Source organism: Centruroides sculpturatus, unplaced genomic scaffold (assembly GCF_000671375.1).
Source record: "Centruroides sculpturatus isolate CEXI.00-Female unplaced genomic scaffold, Cexi_2.0 scaffold167, whole genome shotgun sequence".
Classification (NCBI taxonomy): domain Eukaryota; kingdom Metazoa; phylum Arthropoda; class Arachnida; order Scorpiones; family Buthidae; genus Centruroides; species Centruroides sculpturatus.
In genome coordinates this window covers 503,575-516,316 of record NW_019384372.1, presented here as the reverse complement: position 1 = coordinate 516,316, position 12,742 = coordinate 503,575, and the positions used below count along the sequence as shown (strand labels likewise).

The following is a 12,742-nucleotide window of genomic DNA, read 5'->3' as shown; positions in this document are numbered from 1 at the left end:
ATTTATATTATAGCGTTAACAGTGCCTCTATTAGCATTTATCAGAATTAAGATGCAATGTGAAATGTCTGTCAGCAGGTTGAACCATCCGGCGACGCCCTAAAGCCAAGTACCCATAGTCGTGCTCTATGACAGAAGTTGACAGGACTGGTGAAAATAGGGAATCCCCACAGAGCTTCCATCTCAATCTGTACTGTACGCATTTGAACAGTTCTATCACATATCAAATTGCAATTATTTTGTTAATAATTCTTCTGACATGGGTCTAAGTATAATTAATGATATTTTAACTTGGTTAGGATTTAAATCTGAAGCTTAAAGACGATTCAAGTAGTGAAACAGACATTTGCGGTATTGATTTGTTTAATGAAATCAATACTTTAAAGTTGCATTTTTAAGAAAACTAGTCTAATGATCCACAAACCCTATTACAATATCTTTTTACTAATGACTTAATTTCAACATTTCCCAACACAGCAATAGCACTAAGAATATTACTTACATTGCTGGTTTCAGTTGCATTTGGTGAAAGGTCTTTTTCAAAGTTAGAAATTATAAAAAAACTTTTTAAGATCAACAATGCACCAGCAAAGACTAAGTAATTTAGCTATAGTTTTAATTGAACATGAAATCTTAGATATCTTGGATATAAGAAAAGTGATAGCAGATTTCGCAAACATAAAGGCAAGAAGAGTTCAATTTCTGTAGATAAATATTTATATGGTTTTACACTTAAGTAAACAAAAATAACTTAGTAATAATAAATAGTTTTTCTTTGTAAAGTATTTCTTTTCTTTTTTCACACCCTTATGAGACAACACTAAAGAGCCTTTCTGGCAAGCTCAGTGTAGGTAGTCATAGTTAAACAGGGGACGGCATAATCAGTATTGCACATAGGCATTCAAACAGCTAGCGGCGCCTGGCTAGAACCACAGTAAATGCCACGGAGAATCTTTCACAGAACTGTGGCTGTTTTTAGAACTCTACTCATATACTTGTAGTTGTCTTCTTACTCTACCTGCATGTGCCAATGGATGTTGATGGCTAGGCTACTTTGACTTATTGAGACTCTCACAAGAGGATCATTATATTATAATTTTTAAAAATATTTAAATATTAGCATATAAGAATAATAATTAAAAAGTTTATTGACCAAGTTTACATCAGACATTAAACTCTAATTTAGCTAGAAAGATAAATAATTTTTAACTGTTGACAGTTATAATTTATCATGTTTTTAATACTGAAACCCAAATATTTCTTAAAATTGTTGTATGAAATATTTAATTTTTATGAAGGGATTGAATGATAATTATTTTTAAAAAGTCAAATACAATACTATTGTTTATCTATTGATAACAATTAAAGAAAAAAACAGTTTAAAAAGTTCACTCAGAGATTTTGAAATATAAATTTTCTAAAGATGCTAGATTTTCTAAATACATTGGAAAATTTTGGATCTGGAATTCTTAGAAAACATTTTCTGTGGCCATATCTGTATTTTCTGCATTTGATCTTAATTAAATCTCATTAAATCTTAAGATTTTAAAAGTAATCAATTCAAATATCATACCATTAATAAGAATCTATTGAAAAAGAATCAAGATCCTTTTACATTTAGGATTTTATTATCAAAAATGGTATTAATTCAAAAACTATGTAAAATGGCTAATATCAGGATGATATTCAGTGAGTGTAAAGTTAAAAAATCAACCAACTATCTTAGATTGGAGAATCACATTGAACTGACCTGGTGGCTGTATTTGAGAATCCCTGTTCTAAAGTTATTTACTCTCATTTAAATATAACTGCTCATTAATTTTATTCTATTCGACATTAATATTAAAATTTGATAATGTAGTTTGTATTTATTAATGTATAATGTATTTTTAAAAGTACAATATACACATTGTAAAAAGAAGTTAAATATTTGAATATTTCAATTAATTATCATTTTAAATATAAAAATTAATTTTGTTTTATTATGTACTTAGGGTAGCCATTAAAATGCTAGATAATGGTAAACATCAATTAATTATTAAAAGTAGTGAAATAGTCAAAAGCAACAGTAAATGCAACTGGCAATGTGTTGATGTGCGAGACATAAGACAAAGGACTGATAAAATGGTGGTGCTTCTCCAGTAGTACATAATTCAAGAGCAGCATAATGTTGTCTGATTTTTGACAAAAACCAATCAACATTAATTGGCACATGCAGATACAGTAAGGAGACAACTACAAGTCTACGAGTAGAGTTCTAAGGTTCTAAAAATAGCCACATTTCTGTGGCAGATTCTGTATGGCTAGAACTAGGCCCACCGTAAGCGGGCATGCACTGCACACAGGCAGCACATCCAGGGGGCGGCAAATTGAGCGATTGGTCACGTAATATTCAAAGTTATTGTCATAATACCTACCCAACTTATAGCATAAGAAATGTCTTCACATGGAGAAAAAAATTCAACCGGCGAGCAATTACTATATTCTTATTTATATTATAGCGTTAACAGTGCCTCTATTAGCATTTATCAGAATTAAGATGCAATGTGAAATGTCTGTCAGCAGGTTGAACCATCCGGCGACGCCCTAAAGCCAAGTACCCATAGTCGTGCTCTATGACAGAAGTTGACAGGACTGGCGAAAATAGGGAATCCCCACAGAGCTTCNCAATTAATCCGTTCCCATCCTGAAAAAAAGGTACAAGAATAAAAATTATGTTGTTTGTAAAACTTTATCTTTATTGTACTAAATAAATACAGTATAGTGGTAGAAGGGAAAGAACAGTATTATTAATATAGTATATTAATAATATAGTATTATTATTTAGAAGAAGACATATCAATTAAAACATTAAGCAGTCCCAATTATGATCATGGGATCTGTTTTGCCAATGATTCAGTAGCACTCAATTTAATAAAGAACTTGTCCAGTATTGTGTGTTTTTGTCTGCTTTTTAAAACTTTTCTGAAGTAGGCAATTACATTATCATTGAATGTATTTGTATTTTGGTTGACTATAGCAACATTTGGGTGCCACTTTGGAGCGATTGGAACTTAATTTCTCACATTGATTATTTTCAATAACTCAACAACACACATGACAACTGCACTAAACAGACTAACTACAGCTAGCTAACATGATGAGCACACCTGCGCTGATCGTGCAGGTGTGTGACTGTAGTGCCACTTCCAGTGTTTGGAATGATGACGAATACAGAAAATACTGACGAATATGGAAAAATAAAAAAGTCATCAAAATGTGATGAATATCAAATATTACGAATATAGAGGTTCTACTGTACGTATTTTGAAATGATAACTAATTTCAAAATGATCTCCATCATTTTTCTATNTCAGTAGCACTCAATTTAATAAAGAACTTGTCCAGTATTGTGTGTTTTTGTCTGCTTTTTAAAACTTTTCTGAAGTAGGCAATTACATTATCATTGAATGTATTTGTATTTTGGTTGACTATAGCAACATTTGGGTGCCACTTTGGAGCGATTGGAACTTGATTTCTCACATTGATTATTTTCAATAACTCAACAACACACATGACAACTGCACTAAACAGACTAACTACAGCTAGCTAACATGACGAGCACACCTGCGCTGATCGTGCAGGTGTGTGACTGTAGTGCCACTTCCAGTGTTGGGAATGATGACGAATACAGAAAATACTGACGAATATGGAAAAATAAAAAAGTCATCAAAATGTGATGAATATCAAATATTACGAATATAGAGGTTGACAAATATAGAGGTTCCACTGTACTTTGAAATAAATTACACAAGGAATTTGCACCAACTATGCACCATTTTTTTTAAAATTACATTTGCAAAACAAGACTGCAATTCATAGCTTAATAGCACTGCAGTGGCGTGCTGTGACGTTTGATGATAGGGAAGCTGTGTTTCTGCAAGAAGCCGAATTCCAGGGGCAATCAGTCAGTGATGGTCTAGGCAGAGCCAGCCTTACCACAGGGCAAACGAAGCAGCTGCTCCAGGCACTAAGTCCTAGGGGGCACCTCAATGGTAAAAAAAAATTTAAAGGGTATATATCAGGGGCAACATGGAGGCACCATAATAAAGTCTCACTCCATCCTAAAACTTGCCTTGGGCTGGCACTGGTTCTAGGGTCCATTCGTATTTGTTTGTTCGATAAGCCAGTAAAAACCATAGACTTCTCTACATGTATTTTTAACTAATAGATTATCTAATACACGTAATAAATAAGCAAGTTCAATCTAATTACCTTTGTTATATTATATTAAATAGATTCCCTATGCCCTCTAAATGTCAATTCTTGCTTTGATAACATCTACTAACTTAGATATAATATATCTATTAGCTGTAACTTTGTTATAATTTTCAATATTTATTTTATATTGTTTACTAATGTTAAATTCTATTCTATTTTAATTTCCAAATTGCTTCAATTTTATGAAAAAATTGATGTGGGATTTACAATTTTCATGTCTTTTGCAAGCTTTACTCAAATTATTTAAATCATCAAAGCCATTCTTATTCCATACACTAATTTTATTTGAAAATAGTAGTCAAAACCAACAAAACAATTTTTGCATTTCAATGCATTCACAAAGCCATTTTACGTCTTTGTAAATTTTATCATAAAAATGTCAAACAAATTTTTTTGTTGACGAATTTATATTTAATTTAGGCATTGGTCTTTCTCTTTTAATAATGTCTTCTTTTTCATTATATGGTCTTGAGCCAAAACTTTTAAAAATAAATTTTCAATATCACAATTACATTCTAAATCGCTAGCCACAATATAAAGGCTAAAATTATAAAATTATAAAAACTTACTTGTTAAAATAAAATGTGTGATGATATACAATTAATTATACATACTTGGTACAAACTATTCAATTGTATGAATATACTTTTAAAGAAAATTATAATTAGATATAGTTTTGTGAAGAAACATACATAAAAATAACAAAATATTCTTTATTTTTTAAATACTAAAACAATCCACTTAGTTAAAATTGCTCTCTATGAGTGGCTCATAGATGGAATCAGAGACGGTCTTGGTAGGTGTGCAGTGCATGCATGCAGGGCAAATCCCCAGGATGCCGATACCAGTTAATGTCAAATGCCTCTTTTGTCGCATCACTAGTATATATCAAAGGACGCGACAGGTGTTATTGTAAATTTTAAACATTTCTCACCACAGCTGTAAAAACCTAAATATGTTAAACTTAATAGATTGTCTGTCGTTTGTTTTNGTCGCAACAATGGACTAAAAGGGGAGAATCAGCTCCAAAGAAGGCGAAAACAGTTCCATCTGCTGGCAAGGTCATGGCGTCAGTTTTTTGGGATGGGCCCAGGAAAAACAATCAACGGCAAGTATTATGCGAACTTATACAGCGCTTGAGTGATGAAATGAAGAAAAAAAATTGCCACATTTGGCAAAAAAGAAAGAAAGTGTTGTTTCGTCAAGACAACGCATCAGTTTACACATCTGTTATTGTGATGGCCAAAATCAATGAGTTAAAATTCAAATTGCTTTTTCACGAGATTTAGCCCCCTTGGATTATTTTGTCTTTTTAAACTAAAAAAATGGTTTGGTGATAAAAGATTTGCTAACAATGAAGAGGTGGAGTCTGCGGTTGATGGCTATTTTGAGAGGCTCGACAGTTCTCACTATAAACAGGGGATTGAAGCTATTGTACATTGCTGGAAAAAGTGTATCGAGCTAAAAAGAGACTGTTGAAAAATAAATATATGTTTTATCAAATTTTGTGTGTCTTCTTTGTTAGGTCAGGTACTTCTGGGACTACCCTCATATTTATTTTAAATACAATTACAGTTAATTCTTGAGTAAAACTTCTTGCAGAAATTTGATGTGGAAATATTTGATATCAACATAAGAAGTATCACTAATAACATGTATAATTGTTATATTTCTTATTGTTTATTGTTATTTTTTAATCAAATGAAAATAACAGTATACAATAATTAGCATTAAAGAAAAGTTTATGCCAACTTTATTTACTATAAAAGATTTATAAAAGGTTTTCTCAAGTTTCAATATTTTTTGTTTATTACAAGAAAATAAAATATGACAAAATTTATTACGTACATAAAATTTTGATTAATGATAAATGTGAAAGCATTTATTAAGTTATTTTGTTTTATCATTACAAGATTGTTACATAACATTATATATTCTATCTTAATAAAATAAGCCACTAGTAATAGCAGTTGAAGTACAGTCAACACTAAAGTGATAAAAATTAAAGTTTGTTTACATAATTAACTTTACTTTCAATATAATTTTAATTATATAGAAACAATTAATTATTTATATATTTTTTAATGTTAGATGTACCACAGCCACCACAAGCACCACTTGATGTCACAGATGTCTTCAGGGATCGTTGTAAACTTTCCTGGAAACCCCCAAAAGATACAGGAGGATTACCTTTACTTCATTATTTGGTAGAGATGCAAGATCTTGGACAGAGAGGTGGATGGGTGGAAGTTGGTACTGCAAAAGACACTACTCTTGATGTAAACAATCTTGTTCATAAGAAGGAATATAAATTCAGAGTTCGAGCAGTTAATAAAAAAGGTGTATCAGAACCATTAGTGACTCCTAAATCTATAATTGCTAAAGATCCATATGGTAAGTTAACTTTTTTTCAAACATAAGTTACTTTAAAAAATTTATCATCATTTTTCATAAAATTTCAAAAATCAAGGTTTAATTCAAACTCTTTGAACAACTTAAACATTATTTGAATATTCTTTTATTTTCAAAAGTTTATTAGTTTGATGGTTTAAAGCAATTCAAGTGGTTTTATTTTTCAAAAGAATTGTTTAAAATAGAAGAATTTCTCTTTATTAATGTATGGTTTTTTTGACTTTTTCAAACCAAATTGAATTGCTTCATTGTTAGATTTTTCTTATTGAAATGCATTTGAAAACATTTTACTTACAATAAAACAATTTTTGGCAAATTATCTAGAATATCCAACATATTTATTCATTTTCATTACTTCTGTCTATATTCTTTTCTCAAAAAACAAAACTTATTTGAGAAGATATTATTTTGTATCAATTCAAAAGAATACAACAAAGTATTAAAAGACATTTTGAAAAATGAATTAAGCATTTTTACAGAAGCATAGCATTTAGAATAACTACATATCTCTAGAATCTATTAAACATATTTAATAGATTTTATTTTTATTTGATGTACATTGTATTTTATTTTGCCATTCTGAAATTTAGTATATTTCTTCAGTTTTTGAAGTATTAAATAAATAAAATACTTTCTTACTGGAACTACACTATAAATAAAAATCAAAACCTTTAAACAATCCAGCAAATCGTTTTTTTAATATTTTAAAAACGCTTTCGAACGCTTTAAGTGATCATCCTCAGTTATCATTTTGAATCGAATGAAGAATTCGAAATTACATAAAACAAAATTCAAAAAGCGGTTACATAAATATACATTAACATTTACCAAGTTTAAATAATTGCAAAAATTATACAAGTTAATTAAATCGAAATAAAGAAATAAAATAAAATATATACATTCAGTAAAAATTATCTTAATTATTCTTCCCGCTTACATAAACTCTTCGTAGAAGGATTTCCATGCTGATGACAATCTGTCAGCATCCCTATGATTAATACAGTTTGTGTGCAACTGCGCCTTGTGAATTTCTAGTTTTTCCAGATGTTTTATAGCCTGCCTGGATCTTGTAGCTTTAATGATCGACGCCCGATCCCAAAAGACCTCGATATTCTGTTGCTTAGCAAAGGCAGCAAGCACCATAGAGTCTATGTTTTTATTTACCGAGTGCTTATGTTCAGCAATTCCTTTCTTTAAGTTTCTCATGGTTGCTCCTATGTATACCAAATTAGAATTAAATCTACGACTACAAGTCCTTGTTGACATAAAAAGATCTCTTACAAACAAATATAGTCACTGCAAAGTTGTGAAAAAAGAACATCACAATTACATAAAGTGATAATTCTAGCAGGCAGAATTAATTCAACACTAAAACTTCATAAAACTAGTCTGGACAAAACATAATACATGAAAAATATAGATATTGATAAATACTTGTAAATACAGAAAGAGCTCCATAACTGATATCCATATGATCTTAGTCAGAATTTTGTTGACAAAATTGTATCAGACTACTGGCTGGCTCAGAGGTACCGTTTTTCAGATGCTGAAGGGTTCAGGATTATCATACAAGATCATACACATAAGCATAAAAGAATATAGGAAGTATATAACACTTACAGATGGCACATGTAAAAGATATCATATCATTTCAGAAATAATATAATAGAGTGCAAACATATAGCACACATGGATTATTTACATAGATATAATCAAATAACAAGCATAATACATCACCCATTTGCATGTAAACACAAATTAATACACACTCAACTATTATACTGCAAATACATGTCCACAGACAGTATATGTATTATAGTCAACAAACAATATCCACAAAACAGTCTATGACAGAAATATATTTACAGATAAATCACTCCATCAATACAGACCAGACATAACATTAATTGACAAAATAAAATCATATAAAACAAAGANATATATCATAATATATATATAGCATATTTAAATTATTTGGATTATAGTATTGTATTGGTGAAATATTTCTTATAATCTTTACATAGGTATCTAGAAATCTTTACTAGATTTAATAATTTCTGAAAATATATAAATTTAAGAATGGGACTATGAATTTCCTAAATCTAATAGTTGTTTTGTTGATGACCTTGACCTATTTACTGAGCAGCATCAATTTGATTAATAAGTTAGAGTTATTGATCATGTTTTCTGTAACTCATAAATGTATCATTACAAGATATAATGACATTTAAATAAACTCATAAAACATATTGTTAATATAAGTGTCATTAATCTGCATTATTTTATAACAACAGTGGAGGTATCTTTATTCACTATTTCAAGATGCTAGAAGAAACTATTCTTCTCTTTGACCATGAGATAAAACATTTTTCTGAAGCTATTGATCACCTCATTTATCTATTGATGATATTTTAGTTTTTAAATTTAATTTAGATAATCAAAATAAATTATTTTTAATTTAATTGAGGAGCATCAATTATGTATGTAAATATATTGCATTAAGAGAGCAAATGCTAATTCAGTGAGCAAATTTTAAGGTACATGTTTTATGCATTTTAACATTTTTTCACATTAATGGTTTCCAGTTCCTTATAGATGATGATATTCATATTATCCATATATCTAATTATTGTAGATATTACTTATAAGATGATTTATGTAAAAACTGAATTAAATTACAATTTCATGCACAGAAATATTTTTATTATGGTAAAATTTTTATTATTTAATTGTATGTATCAAATAATATTTTTTCAATAAATATTTTAAATGTTTAGTTAAGCCATATATCATTGGCGATGATTTGAAGAATATTGTAGTCAAAAAAGGCCAAGTTATAAAATATGAAATTAAGATTGGAGGTGAACCACCACCTGATGTGAAATGGGATTTAAATGGCACAACAATAGTTGCATCAAAGAAGTAAGTATGAATAAAATGAATGTAACATTATTTTTTTGTGTTTTTAAATGTTTAGTATTTACTATTATAATAATTATAAAATTTGGTGTACAGTAATAAATTTCAAAATGTATTTTTAAATAAAAGAATTTCAAGGTAAAATAAATATAGAAAAGATAGAATTATTATTATAAATCCTTAAAAATGTATTAATTAAAATATAGTAGAATTCATTTATGTAATTACTTTGGAACACACTTATCAATATATTGATGATGATAATGGACTGATAACATTAAGCAATATAAATAAGGCTACAATTAGTGGAAATTTTGTTTTGGTACTGTGACATTAAAAAGATTTGTTAAAGCAATTAAAAAGGTTATAACTTGAAAGATTTACTAATTATAATAATAATTATTAATAATTGAATCAGTATGTAATGAAGTAATACCATAGATGACAATAATTTAAACTTTTATTGAAGCAAATAATGATTAAGATTGATAATGCTAATTGATAATAATTGAGTATTATCCACCACATGTTGAAACTGCAGCTCAAAAAGATGTGAATATTGATTACAATAAGCAGTTTTTAAGCTAAGTTTTATAAGTGTATTTTAATTTGTGTATTTTGAGACATGCTAATCTTGACAATGTTTCAGATTACAAGAAGCAGATTTTACAGTATAAAGTATAAGATTAATTGCTCTTAAATATTAAAATAATGANATATATCATAATATATATATAGCATATTTAAATTATTTGGATTATAGTATTGTATTGGTGAAATATTTCTTATAATCTTTACATAGGTATCTAGAAATCTTTACTAGATTTAATAATTTCTGAAAATATATAAATTTAAGAATGGGACTATGAATTTCCTAAATCTAATAGTTGTTTTGTTGATGACCTTGACCTATTTACTGAGCAGCATCAATTTGATTAATAAGTTAGAGTTATTGATCATGTTTTCTGTAACTCATAAATGTATCATTACAAGATATAATGACATTTAAATAAACTCATAAAACATATTGTTAATATAAGTGTCATTAATCTGCATTATTTTATAACAACAGTGGAGGTATCTTTATTCACTATTTCAAGATGCTAGAAGAAACTATTCTTCTCTTTGACCATGAGATAAAACATTTTTCTGAAGCTATTGATCACCTCATTTATCTATTGATGATATTTTAGTTTTTAAATTTAATTTAGATAATCAAAATAAATTATTTTTAATTTAATTGAGGAGCATCAATTATGTATGTAAATATATTGCATTAAGAGAGCAAATGCTAATTCAGTGAGCAAATTTTAAGCTACATGTTTTATGCATTTTAACATTTTTTCACATTAATGGTTTCCAGTTCCTTATAGATGATGATATTCATATTATCCATATATCTAATTATTGTAGATATTACTTATAAGATGATTTATGTAAAAACTGAATTAAAATACAATTTCATGCACAGAAAGCTAGAACTTCTTTAATTTAAATAAGTTTCACAAAAGGATAAAGGTGTGGTTGTTTGTAACAAGATATTTGTAAGTCTGCGAATAAATGTTACAAATAGGAACACAGGAACAAAAAAATGTGTATGATTGAATATTCCTTTAATGCTCTCTGAACATGGTTCTTTTTTCTTAATTTGTTATAGAGATTCCAGCTTAACAGGTTCCTTCACCCTATTATCCACACAGGGAATTGGGTCACCTCCTGTTCTCATACAAGTATATAATACATGTGCACGTAACACAAAACTTTGTTAACTAATCTTATGTCTAACTTAAAACTAATAAAGGAAACGATTAGTCTTAGGAAAGTATAGAAAGTATACAAAAATAGATAGATATTACCCGGGTCCACATTGATAGATTGATATCTTCGGGGAAGTGCCCTTTCACAATTGTGGCCTTTTATTCTCCTTTACTGATTCAGCAATTCGTTCTTGAGGTTCTCTGATTCTTTTGGTTTTCTCTAGTCCCTCGTGCTTTCTCCTCTTTAATCTCAGTGGTCCTTTCCTATACCTGCCGTCTTCTTCCTATTTCTCTCTTTTTGAGTCTCTTTCACTACTCTGTACATTCGTTCCTTTCTAGGTCCAGCAAAAAGTGTTCCCCTCTCTTCTTTCTTCTTGCCTCGGGCTATGTTTTATTTTGTCTATTTCCCCAAATTTGGGGAAGCACTAATCTCCTACTCCTTTGTTTAACCCTTGGTTCTGAGAAGGGGTAATCCTCCTCCTCAAGTATTAATGGTCGATATGGAAAGTCTCGAAGCCAATAGAAAGAAAGTAGAAAAATAGGAATGAAATAAGGAATTGTGAACTATATACAAACTACAAAATGGCTGACGGTCACAAAGGCTTATGGATTAAGAAACTGCTAGAAAAAGAGTGAAAGGGTTTTGTGAAACTTATATGAATTAAATTATATCACTTTTCTTGTTAACAATAAACATCAATTACATTACATTATTTCTGTGAAGTTTTCAACATATTTATAGGTTACATATTATATATACATATATAAACATATGTAACCTATATATAATTTGATCACACATACATATATATATGTGATCAAATTAAAGAAACTAAAGAAATAGTCATTTACACCTATATATAGATGATAGAATTATAACATACATTACTCAAATGTCATATTCATAAAATATATTGACCTGAATTTTTAGACATGTAAATGACTATTTCTTTAGTTTATTTAATTCAAAATATGTTTTGTTGTATGCTTATTGGAAATACTCAAAATATATTGACTGAAGAATATATTCTTTATTTAAAGCTGTTATGATTCTTCATACAAGGGACTGTTCATAAATTATGTAACACAGACAAAGGTGGGTGGATATGCAGGTAATCTTTAAGATGCATTACAAGGGGGTGGGAATGTTTACAAAAATGTTACATAATACTAGGATTTTGGTATTTTTGAAACCGTGCCAGTAATTTTTAGTAATTCAAACACATATCAATTATTGTATTTATTCAGACACTTGGCAAATCTCATCATTAAATTTTATTCAGTATCGCAGTGAAGTACAGTCAACTGAATAAAATTTAATGATGAGATTTGCCAAGTGTCTGAATAAATACAATAATTGATTTGTGTTCGAATTACTAATACTAGGATCTCACC

At 28.9% G+C, this 12,742-nt stretch overlaps 1 protein-coding gene across 1 annotated transcript in view; it reads left to right on the top strand.

The window, feature by feature from the left end:
* LOC111615272 (twitchin-like) overlaps positions 1 to 12,742 on the top strand; it is a 263,599-nt gene that overhangs the window by 129,391 nt on the left and 121,466 nt on the right. Inside the window, exons 35-37 of the mRNA XM_023356687.1 lie at positions 1,994 to 2,067; positions 6,351 to 6,671; positions 9,449 to 9,593. Coding sequence (XP_023212455.1) covers positions 1,994 to 2,067; positions 6,351 to 6,671; positions 9,449 to 9,593 — 540 coding nt within the window. The remainder of the gene's footprint in view (positions 1 to 1,993; positions 2,068 to 6,350; positions 6,672 to 9,448; positions 9,594 to 12,742) is intronic.